The sequence below is a fragment of the Sceloporus undulatus genome, chromosome 6 (genome assembly GCF_019175285.1).
Source record: "Sceloporus undulatus isolate JIND9_A2432 ecotype Alabama chromosome 6, SceUnd_v1.1, whole genome shotgun sequence".
NCBI lineage: Eukaryota > Metazoa > Chordata > Lepidosauria > Squamata > Phrynosomatidae > Sceloporus > Sceloporus undulatus.
The window spans coordinates 18,716,017-18,732,503 of NC_056527.1; the positions used below are offsets into that span (position 1 = coordinate 18,716,017).

Here is a 16,487-nt window from a genome sequence, read left to right on the forward strand (position 1 = left end):
CATCATCATCATCATCATCATCATCATCATCATCATCATCATCATCATCATTATTTGCTTGTTTATAAAGCACTGTAAAATTTACACAACACTGTACATAATACATAGTATTCCATTTTAACTGCTATGGTTATGTCTTGTGGAATACTAGGATTTGCAGTTTAGAGAAGGGAATTTAGAATTATGAGGGCCAGCATGGTGTAGTAGTTTGACATTGGACTACGCTAGACTACAATTCTGGAGACAAGTGTTAGATTCCCTGCTCATCCATAGAAACCCACTGGATGACCTTGGGTGAGACACACACTCTCAGCCCCAGGAAAAAACCATAATTGGTTTGCCTAAATAACTTGAAGGCATACAACAATTTAGAATTATCAGCCAGAGAGTTCTAGTGCCACACCAAACTACAAACTTCAGAAAGCTTTGTCAGTTAAAGTAAAAGTGTAAGTGTGCAGTATAAATGGGTCCCAGATCATAAATTCATCCCTGCCTTAATGAAACATGTCACTTCCAATCCTTTGAAATAAGAATGTGAGCTATATTTTGGTTGGCTCACCTATTCTAATGGATTACATACTGAATCTTTTTCTTGTAATAAGTCTTACATACTTATTATCTTACTACTGATGTAATCTTACCAAAAGCATAAGTAAACCATGCATATATTCAAGAAAAATAAACATATTAGTCTGTTAAACCAAAGGGAAAAAAAGTTTTGTGTTAGTCCTTAAAGAGCAAAAGATCTATTGTGCTATAGGTTTTTGTGGACATTTTGTGAACCAGATTCATTTCAGCCAGTCACCCACACTGAGCCTTTTCCCATTTATTATCTTTGTTCTTGGCTGAATACACAGACTGATTGCAAGTTCTTAATGATTCTTTAAAATGCAGTTGACTTGGCCCACATGGGCAGAGGCCTGATGAGTTGACACTAAACCAATTGAGGCAGTGCTGAATCCAACTACTCCCAGTGTAAGAATGCTGGGAACTACCGAAGGACTGGCCTCTTCCTTTAAATTTACACCAGCATTTTTGGCTATGTCATTGGGCTGGAGGAGATTTGCATCTGATGTAATTTAACCCCAGTTTACTGTCACTTTTCCTGCTCTTGTGCTGACAGATTTTAGCTAGCAGAGCAATTCTGACAACAGATTGCTCTGTAAGCATATACCTGAGACCAGATGGCAATGGAAGGGCATTTCTGGTGGCAAAATGGACTTCTGTCTACTTCTAAAATCCTATAGACTGGCATCTTTGAGTCAGGGCTGTAGTGCCTGACAATCAATGAAAGGATATACCTCTTAATTGTTTGAGCATCTTTCCAGAAGCTCTGAGTGTTTTTATGGGCCCAACAAAAATGCATATTACTTGCATTTCATTCTGCAGTATATATCTGATATTTCTCTATTAAGAAGATAAATTTTATGCAAAATCAGTTTTGTTGTAATTTCTCCAAGATTTGAGAAAATGCACTCCTTCTACTGAGATTAAAATACTTTTTAAGGATCATATGCCCAAAAATTGCACAAGCATCAACATTTTGGTTGAACTTCCTTTTCTCCTGCACTTTTTTTTAACAGACCTTCCAAGTAGTCATGATAATTTCACTTGTTTCACTATGGAAGACATAAACATCAATTTATTTATATAACAGGGCCTTGCATTTTATAGCATCCTTGATGGCCCATGTGATTTAAAAAGGTCAGCACTTGTCATACATCTCCTCACAGACAAGGCCAAGAGTTCTCTGCAAATTTGCACAGTTAAGAAGCAGCCAGCTTTGTTTGATAGCTTTAAAGAATTATGATAATTATACTTTGCCTTGTGCTGCCCTGTTTGTACAGGTGTTAAGTAGTTTTGGGAGATATACTTTGAGCACACAATTTGTGTTCCAGTGCATAGCAATATATTTTTCCACTTGATGGCAGGGGATGAAGAAGGGGATTTAGTTTTACATCTCACAGTCATGATATGCACTGTTGCCAGCATTAAAAATTCTGTGCAGATGTGAAATAAAACTAATGTGATTCCCTCTTTCCCATGTATTGTCAGTGATTTTCAAAGTCATAACAGTTGGGATTGGTCTTTTTGTGAGGTTTGTGGCTATCGATTCCCACTTGTCAGCTGTTAAAAAAAATGTTTTTAACTTAATGTGAGTCAAGAGGAAGTAAGACCTTGCCTTTTAAGCAGAGCTGACCCAAGGCATTTTACCACCTGAAGGAAAAGTCAAGATGTCCTCCATCCCCACCCCACTCCTCAACTTAAAGCACAAAATGGGATCAAGCTGAATCCTGTTTATTACTGAATTACTGTTTTTGCAAAGTAAATGTACCCACCCAACCCAAATGTAATAAATTTCAGTCAGTTCTTCATATTCATGGAGTTTTTATCCATGGATTCAAGCATCCACAGCTTGTCAATATTTTAAATATATATAAATTACAAAAAGCAAACCATGATTTAGCTATTTTATATAATGAACACAATTTTACTATGTCATTGTGTTTAATGGGACTTCAGCATCCACATATTTTGGTATCCACAGGAGGTCCTGGAAATGAACCTTAGTGGATACCAAGGGCCCACAATATTAATAGAACAAATAAAACAACAAGAACAAAGAAGAGGAGAAGAAAAAATATCCTGCATATAAATGCTAATTACATATATATCCAGAAGAGCAGCAAAATGAAAAGAGAACATCAGTTCAAAAATTATCCTGTGATTTGGAAGGGGGCAATAAGTTATTCCTATTATTAATATATATTTCAAATGTAACACATGCCACAACATAACAAAGCTGGGTGCTTCCTCTGTGTCTTTCTGATCCTTTATTTTATAAGTCAGTGGTTCTCAGTTGGTGGGGCAGGACCTGCAGAGTGTTGGTGCCATAACAAACTGCAATTCCCAGAATTCCGGGTCCTCTTCTCTGGAGCAGCAGAAAACAAGCTCACTCCCTCCTCAATATGACATCTCTTCAAATATTTAAACAGGGCTATCATATCACTTCTTAACCTTCTTTTCTCCAGGCTAAACATCCCCAGCTCCCTGAGTCGTTCTTCATAGGACATGGTTTCCAGACCCTTCACCATGTTATTGGCCTCCTTTGGACATGCTCTAGTTTCTCAATGTCCTCTTTGAATTGTGGTGCCCAGAACTGGACACAATATTTCAGGTGGTGTCTGACCCAAACAGAATAGAGTGGCACTATTATTTCCCTTGTCTTCTCTGTCAGAGAGCTCTGGTGCCACAACAAACTACAAATCCCAGCATTCCATAGGATGACAGTTAAAGCAGTGTCAAACTTCATTATTTCTGCAATGCAGATTCGGCTGGGTGTGTACATACCCATGCGCACTGGTGCAAGCAGTTGTAGTATAGCTATTGTTGCTAAAATTAAGAACACTGCATTATAATTTTTTGTTGTCTGAAAAAGGCACACTTGAGTTTACTACTATAATCCTTTTTTTTCGCTAATCTAATTTCCTTTCATTTCTCCTGCCCTGTTTCCCTTTCCCCAAATTTCCATAAATTCTCCTCCTTCCCTCGCCTCCAACACTAAAGATGAAAATGCTGAATTTTATCCAATGCTGATGATTTTGAGTGAATAAATATAGCATTATTCAAAATGGACTTTCTAATGAGGGCAAAAGTCAGGGCGAAGATGTGTAGTACTGAGCTGACCTGGGATTCCACTCTTTTGTCTTCAGAGAGGACAAAGAACAACATAGTTCTTAAGGCCTTGCCTTAAGAATTATCTTATTCCAAAGACAAAAAGTTATTCAAAATGTTATTTAAAAAAAGAAATCATGCAAGAATCTACTGTATACTGTTAAGAATCTTTGTTCTTAATCAGGGGAAGGGGTTTTTATTTGCCTCTGTACAGAAAATCAGAATTATTTATTGTTTTCAAATAAACCATTTTTAAACCTGTGGAAGTCAAGGAAGTCAAGCTGGCTTCATCCCTGTTGATTTTCCAAAGGGCACGAAGATTGTGTTGTTTCATATGGCTTTAAGTCCTTTAAGAACGGATGTCCAGTGTTAGCTGCTCTGGTTGTTTTAACTTCCTGAGGTTTTTAAACTGTTTTAAGTTTTGATATCCTTTTGTGTATTTAAATGACTTTTTTTGCCTGTTGTGTATCACTTTGGGGGCATTGGTGGGTTGAGAGTCAATAGAGAAATGCTTGAAGCTCAGTCTATAAATGCTTGATGCTCAGTCTGTCTGTCAGTCAGTCACTTTCTATTCTTTTTCTCTTAGCCAAATTCAAAGTCGTACTCGCAAAGTGGGAGGCATTCTGTATCGGTAGAGGTTCAGATGCAAAAGCAACGACAAGAGGAAAGAGAAAGTTTCCAGCAGGCTCAGCGGCAGTACAGTTCATTACCCAGGTATGGCAAATGGCTAAAACTGGATGTCAAATGTGATCACGAAGCCAGTTTATTCCAACAGAAATAAAGAACTCTAGTACTATGACTTCCTTAGTAAGAGGAATCCATTATGGGATATTCATATATAACTAAATTAATGCATGAGGAAAGAATAACAGCATGGAGGATATCACTGTACGTAAGCAATTCACTGCATTCAGCCCTTGGGACACTTAGTGTGGCCCTTGGGACTCCCTCCAGAAGCCCCTCAAAGCCCCAGATCCTTTAAAAAAATAACAATCAGGCATTGTTTTGCCCCTAAACCAGCCAAAAGTATCCAGAGCCTCCTAAAAAGGCAGCAGCTTTGGTTCTCTTGTCTTCCCAAAGCCCCGCAAACCTCCCCAAAACACCCTCCAAAAGAAAAAAAATATTGGCCAAATATCAGTTCAAATGGTGGATGGGTTTGACATCATACTGCTTCAAGTGCACTGAAATACTCTGAAGCTACCCACCATGTTGGCACAGGAAGGAAAAATGGCCCTTGCCTTCTGCACAGATGCCCACCACTGGTCTATACAGAGTCCATCAATGTATACAGGTGGGAAGAGTCTCTTGCAATATTTTAATAAATGCCTGTATATCTGGGATGGAAACCATTATGTGGCCCATCCATTTGCATTCCATCTGTTAGAGACTAGAGATGAATATAATTAGTTAGATCCTGCTTTGAGTGCGCACGCACACACATACATACACATATCCAATTGAGGCTTCTGATTTTTAAAAGTTCATGCAAAGGGCAACAGCTTATCTCCACATCTCACATACTTTATACAACAATCTGTTCTCACAAATGTGGACACTCTTTCAAGATCAACAGAAAATACCTTGCAGGCAAGATGGAAAATTATGTGGTCTTTGCTTTCCATAAACTCTGTGTAATATTTTCAAGAGGCTTGAGATACTGTTGTGGGGTGAGGAGAACAGAGAACTCCACTTTCCTCCACCCAGTTCTGTGTCTCTAAATCTAGTTTGGCACTCATATTGAAAAATTCAGGCTGGCCAGATAAATAACCAGGAACTGCCGTGAAAGCTCAGAATATGCAAAGGGCACACAAACCATAGCTGCTCTATAGCGCATGGCTCTGTAGCTCATGGAACCATAGTATGAAATCATGTAGCTTCCTGGTCTTATATATTATAATTTCACATATAAAAGGAAAAATAGATATGAATTTGATAAGAGGAAGCCATGGTAATGGAAATCTTCTTTCTTTTATAGCTTGTTATTGAGTGAATTTTGGATGATGATGTAGACGTATGTCATAAAAGAATTAATTGAGTGAACAGAGAGATTACTGTGAAAAGTTATTTCACGTTGGGCCATGTCCAACTTTCTGACATATTTAATTGGTTCCAATAGTTAAATGCTGTCTATAGATGTGTCTTAGTTTAAAATCAAGATTTATATGCAAAGTGTTCATTGGCAACTTAAGATTCCAAAAGGGAGATGAATTCTAAAGGAAAGATGTGGGGGTGTGATGCTTGTGACTATCATAGAGCTGCACCTAAGGCCTTCAGGTATTCAATAAATGATTTGGATTGGCTTGGGGCATGGTTGGTTTGAATCTTTTTTTAAATGTGTGTGAGACAGTTTTCAAAACTAATGGCATTTGGAATTTGAATAGAAGACTGGATTAGGAAGAATAGTTGCCCCTTTGAGGGAGGAAGAGGTGTGGGAGAGGTTTTATTTGGCTGTGGTGTAATGGGAACACGTTTTATGGAAGCCAAGGGTTTTTGTCCCCACTCCACCCCTCTGTACATTGATTTCATGGAAGATTGAATGAGGTTAGTGAAGTTTGAGATGATAAGAGGCCTTGGATGAGAAATGGGGAATGAAACCATGGGAGTGGTACCTTAGGTAAAAGAGTTATATATTTCTCAAGTACCTTGCTAGCATGTGGGGGGACCTGTAGGACTCCAGATATTGTTAGAGTACAACCCCCATCATCCCTGAGCACTAGGATTGATCAGCAGTGGAGACCAACATCTGCAAGTTAATAAACAAGTGGTCTATGATCAAAAAGGGGACATTTTTATGCCTTTTTCTTAACCACAAATTACCTGTGTGATCTGTTGGTAGGTTTTCCATAAGCACCTAATAGTCTCAGTAGGAAAATGGATACCTTTTGTTCTGTTCCAGCAGAATTCTTTTATTTCTTTAATTAATGCTACAAGCTCTCTAGATACTGATTTTACAGACTAACACAGCTATGTCTTTGAATTCTATGGCTACACTTTGTAAACTCCTAAAATTATGTCTTCAATTAACTGTCAGAAAAGCATGCAGTACATGAATTATAGCAGGCTATGGATAAGCCTGTATTTATACACAGTTCAAAACAGTTTGTTCAAAGTCTGTTCTACAAAACATCTATGCAAAAATTAATAAGTACTGTAGTCTTTGTTTCTCCCATTTCATGAATAATCTACATTCATGCAGTTTTAAACATAACTTGCTTCCAAACGTCTTAATTTATTTTAGTATCTTTCCATAAGAGCAGTGTAAACAGTCCAATTTTAAACCAGCTTTCTTGCTGACAGAAAGTAAATGAAGTTTCTCCTCAATTAATCCTTCTCATTTCCATTGTGAAATTCTATAAAGTCATATTCACCTCCAAGTGGGAGTATGCTATTGAAAAGTTGTTTTACTGCATCTCAGAAAATTTGGCAGCCTCGTAGACACAGGAGGCTCATTCAGTTTGCTGTAAATTGTTTTACAATGGGATTTAGAATTGAGTCATTTTAGGAGGCTTATATAAACCTAAACAAAGGTTTAAATGTATCCAGGTTGAATATATTCACTCAGGGGTCTCACTGAGCTGCACATACATATTCTTTGTATATGTTATTTGCACATAATTTCTCCATGTCTTCAACTTACCTGGATACAAAGAGAAGTGGAATGTCAAAAACAACAAGGTCATTTGCAGATGCCACCACAGTGACATGAGAAAGTTTGAATTATCTGTTAAAAAAAGAAAGCTCATAATCTTTGTCCTTGCCATTGCCTTTATCCAGTGTACCGATTTTTCTTCTTGGCATTATGCAACTTCTCCATTTAGCTGGTGCCAGTCCATCCACTGGAATAAGTTCTTTATTTCTCTTGGTCCCATATTTATCTATCCTTTTATTGAGGTTCCTGGGACAAAACTCAGCCAGCAGTATCCCCAGTGGAAGAAACCCTTGGGTCCAATAAAAGAAGAGTAATCAGGGGCATCACTAGAGGGGTACGGGCAGCTCCCAGGTGACACCCACTGCTCCCCAAACATCTGCTCTTTGACACAAATGGACTGTGGCATTCACCCACATCCCTTTAAACTGCTGGACTTCAGCAGAAGAGAAAGCATGTGTGGGGCGAAGTTCAGTGGGCAGAGAAAAGGAAGGCCTCAGTTCTTCTTCTTGATATTGTTATTTTAAAGCGGTTGCCCGACTCGGCGGGCTGACCGCTTTGCCGCTAGACGCAGCGAACGACTACAAGCCCCAGAGTGCTCTGGGGCTTGCCCCAGCTCCCTATTGGTGCGCGGGGCGAAAGGGAGGCCCTTCCGCCCTGCGACGCTCTGGGAGCTGGGCTCGGTGACCGGGAGTTCCGGTCCTCCAGGGCAGATGATTGGTTCAGCTGCCCTGGAGGAGGAGTCTCCTGGTCAGGTGGTACTGAGGGTGGGGCTTAGGCCTATATAGGCCGTGCTGCCAGCCCTGGCCCTCAGTCGGCGCTTGGCTCCGGATGGTTAGGAGCCAAGCAGGAAGGGAGGAGGAGCTGAGCCTTCTCCCACCCACCCACCGCTTGGGTTTGGGTTTTTTGTCACAACTTTGGGGCGGCAGCATAGGCCAGGATCTGCACGGTGTGGTACCAGGGCTACGGAGCTCTGGTTTGGGAGTCAGTCGGGACCCGGGGGCGAATAGGGCAGGCATATGGCCATTGCGGGGGCCATAACGCGAGAGCGCCTCCCGGTGACTAGGGGCTTAGCGAATATGTGAACACATGGCAGAGATGCGGTCATACGGTGTTCCTTAGCCCCTAGGTCATCCCAATGCCTGGTGGGTGCCAGGTTGTGGTTAATCAGACAAATGTGGGGTTGTTTGATTTCGCAGATCCTGACCTCATGCTTTGTGCCAACCCTACCAATGGTTTGCTTAATAAAGTTGTGGCCTTTCCTCCAACATGGTCTCCTGTGGTTATTCAGCAGCAGCATCTGAGGCAAACTCTTTTAAAATTTTCTTTAAAAACTTGACATTTTACCAAATTTTCACTTTAACCACATGAAGCTGGGTAAATGTAAATAAATTTAAGCTGTGCGTATGAGATAGTAATTTAAAGGTACAATTTTAATTTTGCTATTTGTTTATGTTGCAACTGTTGCCATTACATTCAGTGATATAACAGAATTACAATTTATGAGTAACATTAGCACAACAAACATTACCATACACCATTCCATATAGTGTAATATAAGATGAGGCGAATGTTTACTGCACCAGGTGATGCCAATCTAGTGATGCCACTTGTCATACACTACTGTATTTCCAAGGTAACTTGGGTTTATATCCAGTGATGATGTAGTGAAGGTAAGAGAGAGGGAAGGAGAGAGGAAGAAACAAAGAATGTGTTAGTTGCTGCTGCTATTATCTCTGTATTCATGTCAGGTAAGTTTGAAAGCACAAAGGGAAGTAGGGAGGTAGAGAATAGAAAGAAATGGTGAGTTATGTGGAATGCAGCAGTAGTCACAGTGGCTAATACAAGGCAGTGCAAGTCCAGGCTGAGATTTCTTTGGATCTCGTCTTTTATCCTATTCAGGTGATTCTTTTCCAAGTCAGAGCATTTATATTTTGAAATCCTCCACTTCATCCCCAAGCATTAGGTGCTAGTTCCCTTTGTCACAAGCTCTACCTTTCTCATTCCTATTATCTACTAAAAGTAAGCTCTTTGTCACAATTCAGTCTCTCAAATTAATTTTAACAAATTCACTATTTGAAAACATTAAAAGCACATTTCAAAACAATAAATGGCCTAATGAGTAACTTGAAAAGCTTACTTTTGGAGGCTAAAATCTATTGTGATTCCTAAGTAAAGTAGACTCTTTAAATCAGTGGGAGCTGCATACACATTTTCTTAACATTCAGTAGTAAATACAATGGTCCTACTCTAGCAGGAACTAGCAATTGGATTTAGAGCTTGGGCCATAATTTCCAGAATCCCTTAGCTGTCATGGTCATTGGGTGTTGTGTATACCATTGGCACCATTGTTGATGCCAAAAACATTCTTACTGTTCCTAGGTGACCCATGAAGCTTTCTTCCAGGCCCATTTTCTCCCTGGGTATCCACTGAATTCCCTGGCACCTATTTTGATAGGTTCTGCTTCTGCATTATGTGATGAGAGAGTGAAGGGGCAACTTATTGGGGAGGGGGAGAAATTACCTAGAGTTGGGATCTTCATTAAAGCTATGTTTATAAGGCATATATGAAACGTAAATGAATTTCATATTTAGATTTGGGTCCCATTTCCAAGATATTTCACTATGTACAGTTGGTCCTTCTCATACACTGATTTTTTATACACAGATTCAAGCATACATTGTTTGAAAATGTTCCAAAAAATATAAATGTCAAATATCAAACCTTCATTTTCCATTTTTTATAAAGGACACCATTTTGCTATGTCATTATATTTAATGGGGCTTGAGCATCCACGGATTTTGTTATACACAGGGGATCTTGGAACCAAATCCCAGAGTATAACAAGGGTCCAGTGTATATGAAAATATTCAAAATCCAGACAAATCCGAAATCCGAAACACTTCTTGTCCCAAGCATTTTGGATAAGGGACACTCAACTTGTATCTCACATTATTTCCTGTCTGTACCCAGCACTGAGGTTTTTTGATACAGGCAGGGATACTGTATAATATCTAAATAAATGAACAGAGTTGACCTCTCATTCTTTGTCTATCCTTCTCCTCCTCCTGCTCTTCCTCAATCATCATATTTATTTCTAACCTGCCCTTTGATGATGAAAGGATTGTAAGGCAGAGCTATTTTAACTTCCCTAGGAAGAGCAATCCAGAGCCTAGGGGGCAGCCACTGAGAAGGCCTTATCATGTGTCTCCCCATATCATGTCTGTGAAGGTGGTAGGACTAAAAAAAGGGCTTCTTCTGAGGAACTCAGGGCCTGAACAGTCTCCTTGAGGGATATAGTCTGTCAGTAGCCTGGACCTAAGCCATGTAAGGCTTAATAGGTCATAACCAGCACTTTGGATTGTGCCCAAAAACAACTAGTAGCATAGGGAACCTTTTTAGCAAGAGAGTTGTATGTTCTGTGTAACCATCTCCAGTAAACGATGTGGCTGTGGTTCTTTGTGCTCTATTTTCTGTTAATTGTTGTAGGAAGGCTTGTCTGTCTGTTCTTCTTGGTAAGTTGGGAAAGGAAAGTACCCTCACTCCATCTTCCCCACTTTCCTCCATTGCAGGCAAAGGGAAATAGTTTTCAGGCAACACAGTTTGCTTGTCACAAGTACAAGGAGGCAAGGGTTTAACTTACTCCTGCCTGTTACCATTATCTTCTCCCACACCTTTCTTATTTGTGCTCTCAGGCTGCGGCCAAACTGCAGAATTAATGCAGTTTGACACCTCTTTACTTATTATGGTTGCATCCTATTAAATCCTGGTATTTGTTGTTTGTCATTGGCACCAGAGCTCTCTGACAAAGAAGGCTAAATATCTCACAAAACTACAAATCTCAGAGTTCCATAGCATTGAACGATGGCCATTAAAGCTTTGTCAATCTGCATTAACTCTGTGGTGTAGATGCAGCCTCAGAGTTTGATAAAGCAACATTTAAAAAGTACAGCTCCCAGAATCTTCCAGGAAGTGGACCAAGTTCTGCTCTGCCTCACATGTATGTGGAGCCACTTTCTTTGAGAGGATGTCTAAACAGCCCCACTCCTCTACATAACACCAAATCCCTCCTCCTTGATGCATGTCCTTTTCAACACTGTGATACAACACAGAGGAACAGTATTTCTGGTGAGCCTCCAGTCAGAATCAATTGATTTAGACCAAGGCAGCTTCCTAGTGTTTAGTAGGCTGCATCAAGTAAAAAGTGCCTGTAGTGTGAATTATGCACAATGTATTCAAACATCCTTGTGTTTCAAGAAGGTTCAAATACTGCATATCTTGTAAACAGTCTTCATCGGCAGTGGGATGACTTGCAGGGCTTCATGAAGTAAAAGACAGGCCTTTGGCAGTCAGGGTTGTTAACCTCCTGCATACTAATGCCTCATGTCCTGGTCTATTGTAGCGTTAAGTCTGAAGGTTCTAATTGCTATTACAGTAGTAGCTGTCAAACTGTGAATATTTATAGTGTAGTGCCTCAAGGAACACCTTTAAATTGAAGAATTGCTGGTTACTCTAAGCAGAAGAGACAAGGCAGACACTCTGAGGGTGAGAGGGTGAGAAGAGCCTACTAGCTGCCAAGCTGACATCATCATCTGGGACTCTAACATGACAAGGGAATATAGCCCAGTTTGTTGTGTCACTGTGTTTCTTAAGCGCACAAATTTCTTCTGCTGCTTTGTGCTTTCTTTGTTCTAATGTGCCAGGGAAGCATACGATATTTGCGCTCATTAACTACAATTGTTTCTTTGTTTCCTTTAAAACTAGTCAGGAGCTGTCAGCCAATGGCTCAGGGGCCATCACCAGTCCCTGGACCACCACTTTAAATAGTCCTGATCTACTGTACTGTCCTGTTTTCCACAATGGCCAACTATTTTTTTTTTTTAGGAAACCCACAAGTAGAATATGAAGGCAAAAGCCATCCATGATCCCGCTCTCCAGTAGCACACAGTAGTAATAATCTTTCATTGATTCATAATTCAATCTTTCATTGATTCATGTAATGGCTTTTGAGAATGTTTGGGACCACTGTTTGGTTTATAACCCATCTGGCATGGTTTGTTGCTTGAAACCATATGTGATCTAACCTGACCTGAGTTCATTACATTGAGTCAGAAAGCTGAAATAAAAATGTTTTCAAGAATAAACCTTTGAGGTGAGTATCATGCAATTTATTTCTAAATATATACATATCTTTTTGTTTTCAGGCAAAGCCGTAAAAATGCAAGCTCCGTGTCTCAAGATTCTTGGGAGCAGAACTACCCTCCAGGTGAAGGTTTCCAAAGTGCAAAAGACAACCCAAGGTATTCCAGTTATCAGGGCTCACGAAATGGCTACATGGGGGGGCCATGGCTTCAATGCACGGGTAATGCTTGAAACACAAGAGCTGTTGCGTCAAGAACAAAGGAGGAAAGAGCAGCAGATGAAAAAAAAGACAGCTTCGGAAGGGTCCAGCAACTATGACTCCTATAAGAAAGTTCAAGACCCTAATTATGCCACTGCCAAAGGCCCTTTCAGGCAAGATGTACCACCTTCACCATCTCAGGTTGCCAGGCTGAACAGATTACAAACACCAGAAAAGGGAAGACCTTTTTATTCTTGAGTCAAAGGAAAAGGTGAACATCCCATGCAATAAAAGAACATTTTCATATGAAGAGACTTGTATTTTGGGAAGAAAAACAAACTTTTAAAAGTGGAGGTGCTAAGGAATTCATGTCTGCTTCAGTGCCTTTAGCAATACGGGCAAAGAATCAGAGGGCCTTATGTCTTTGCCATTGTGTCTCAAGTGTTATATCCACACAAGGACTTTCCATCATCTAACAATCATACTCTAGGCAAGTGATGTGTCTTTGTTATCAAGTCCTGTGCTATCAGTGGCTGCTTTGCCACATTTTGTTATCAGGTGTTCAACTTTTTAATGAGTTATGGTTCCAACATACATAATGAATTGGTTTCTAATTAAACAAAGCATTGCCATAACTGTTATCCCCTTTGGGTTGAGGGAAAAGGGTACATATCAGCTGTAAACTGTAAGGCAGATGTCTGTGCAAGATCTCTGGTCCTGGATGGTTTATAGTTGATTAATATTTAAATGTCTGTATGGTGAAATTCTCTTTTTCTTTGCCTGCACATGTTCACTCTTGAGTCCTATCGAAAAGCTTTATCCTCATTCCTAAGCAAAAAAGAAAAAGACACTGCTATTATATTTCATTTATACTGGGGACCTTCATACATTTGTCTTATACCTTAAATATATATACCTTATATTATCAGTGGAAACGTATTTATATAACTTAAGCTTGGCCAATAACAGTGGGGGGAAATGTCTTATTTCATGAACCATACGAAATGGTGGGAGGGGGAGGACTCTGGCTTGGTTAAGCAAGTTTATTTTTTTATAAAATGTTTCCCCTTGCCTTCGAAATGAATTCCACCTCAGAATGGATTATAGATAGATCATTACTCAGTTACAGCATATCATGATAATTTAATTTCTTTTGTTGGAGGGGGAAATGCTGGACAAAATAAAACTAAATTCTATTTTTGAACTAAAAATAGTTTTTTTAAAAACCTCTCTTTTTTGACAGTTTGTAAAGCCTTGTGGACAATGTACACTGTGCTTCCACATTATGGTATTTTTGCATCTCAGTATCATGATGAAGATCAACCACTAAAGCATATGAATAGAAAAATAAATGTGGGGGGAGGGGGAGGGAATTGGTATGTATCATTGTGAAAATATGTTGATGTCCAAAAATAACAGAAACAAAAAGATTGTGCTAGCAGAGATATTTTTAATGTGCATATTGGGTATATGAAATTTTCCTTTGCAACAGCTGGTTTTGTGTTTGAGGGTCTGAATTTCCATGTATTGTGAAATATATCTCTATATCTCTATATAGATGTATAGATATATGTACTGGATTGCTAAAGTGCCTGCAAATCCTGATTTGGAAAAGCTTGAGATTAAAGCTCAGCATATCATGCATAAATGAACAAAGGAAAAAAGTATCATGTATGGTATTTGATTGATAATTTGCCTTTAAGAAAGAAAGGAACCTGTCCCATTTTATTTTTGCCTCATCCTGTTTCTAGATTCTATGTGAAAATTCAGCACATGTTATCTCTGTCTTTTATGCCTGTTTGTTAATTTTGTTTGTTTGTTAATATACAATACTCAAGTGTTAAAGATTTGTTACTAATGTAAGCACAATGACTTTGGATGATTATGGCTCTTTTACATGGAGACTGACACACTGTGTAAAATGGCACTCTCTGTAAATACAGAAATTTAGAATAAAAAAGACTGTTTTTGTCTTGGTTTCAAGATCCTTTTGAAGTCTGCAAAAACTGGATCCATCTGTAGTTGATGCTGTAATTATTTCACAAAAGTTGTGAAACCTGGTGGTTTAAGTTTTCTTCTCAGTATAAACACAGGGGGGAAATGATTGGTAGGCCCTTTAGAGTGCCAGAAATGTTTCCAAAGAGAGAAAGGAGGCTAAATGCTTTCATACACCTCTGATTACAACTATAATAAGAAACAGGCCTGAGCCTATGGTTAGTTTCCAAGGAGAGTACGGCTGTAATCAAACAACAGAAATAATCCAGTTTGACACCATTTTAATTGCCATGTCTCGGTGCTATGGAATGCTGAGAATTGCAGTTTGTCATCAAAGCAAAGTGGTGTCAAGCTGGATTATTTCTGCAGTGCAAATGGAAAGTAGATCTATTAAATTAGTGGGGCATACCTATATGATGACTCTGATTCATCAATTAATTCAGTGGATCTATTCTACCTGGGGCCTAGCCAATTGGATTCAAAACATTACTTTTTAAAGATCAACTCCAGTGGGAGTTATCAAGGCTGATGGTCTCACTCTGAGCAACCTCTGTGTAATGGCTTTTGAGAATATTTGTGGCCACTGTTTGGTTTATAAACCATCTTGAATGGTGTAGACATATCAGTGAATTAGTGCTGTTTTAAAGGAGTGGGATGTATGTATGTATATGTACTACAATCTGTCCAGGAAAAAAATGTCATTTCCCCCCAACTTTCATGGAAGTTGTACAGTTGGCCCTCCATATATTCCAATCAACAAACCTTGATTTTGCCATTTTATATAAGGGATACCATGTCACTATGCTACTGTGTTTAATGGGATTTGAGCATCCATGGATTTTAGTATCCATGGAGGGTCCTGGAACCAAAACCAGCAGATACCAAGGGTCCACTGTAGTAGCAATCTGTTATCCATCAGTCACCAACATGAGGCGGGCATATCAGTCTTAATCATTACAGCTAATCCCGGCATTCAGAAGAATGACATTTTAAAAGCATGTTATTAAAATGATACAAAACAAATCAAAACCAATTGGCAATGCTGCGGTATTAGTATTAGCTATGTCATACTGGTAAAGCACCAAAGAATTTTTAAAGGCCAAGATTTTGAATTAACTAAAATTAATTCTTGATGGAATTGGCATGTAGAAGCACAGATTTTTATCTGCCTAAGAGAAATAGCCACATTCTGATCAGAAAGGAGACATAAAATGCACCGGATGGTTCTGGAAATTCCATTAAAAACAGGCTCATTTTTTTTTTAAAAAAAAGTGTGCATTGTGGTAGAAAGAAAAGTACATAAGATCATGGGTTATTGATTCTACCTCTCTGGAGTAACTGAAACACTTGTGTTCACTGCAGCAGATTTCTATTTTACTTTGTTTTATTTTATTTGGTATCTCACCTTCAGAACTGCTGAAGCAAACTCATGGAGGTGATGATACAGGCAATTAGTGAATCCATGGCATATGAGGAATGTGAGAAGCCAGCCTGGGACCCATCACCAGCATGAACCTGTATTCTACACAGTATATACTTCATTTCCAAGTAACAGATTCCCAGGCTTCAAACAAGAGCTTTGGTCCACACCACTGATTCCTAGGCTTCAAATAAACTTTTATCTCTTATTTATAATGATTGATTAGAGATAAAAGAAGCAGGAGCTTGTGGGCTGGATTGGGAACCACAGACACATTGGCCCAGAAGGTACCAGTTCTCCATCCTGACTATCTACTCCGGCATAAGGGGAAATAATTTGAATTAGATAAGGATGTGCCAACATGGTATAGTGGCTTAAGTTTAAGACTAGGGCATTGGTTCTCAAACAG

The 16,487-nt window shown here is 39.2% G+C and overlaps 1 protein-coding gene across 1 annotated transcript in view; it reads left to right on the plus strand.

Moving 5' to 3' along the window:
• PARD3 (par-3 family cell polarity regulator) overlaps positions 1 to 14,690 on the plus strand; it is a 697,528-nt gene extending 682,838 nt beyond the window's left edge. The window contains 3 exon segments of the mRNA XM_042472372.1: positions 4,262 to 4,389; positions 12,527 to 12,659; positions 12,661 to 14,690. Of these exon segments, the coding sequence (XP_042328306.1) occupies positions 4,262 to 4,389; positions 12,527 to 12,659; positions 12,661 to 12,921 (522 nt within the window). The 3' untranslated portion in view covers positions 12,922 to 14,690.
• The last annotated feature ends 1,797 nt before the right edge of the window (positions 14,691 to 16,487 follow it).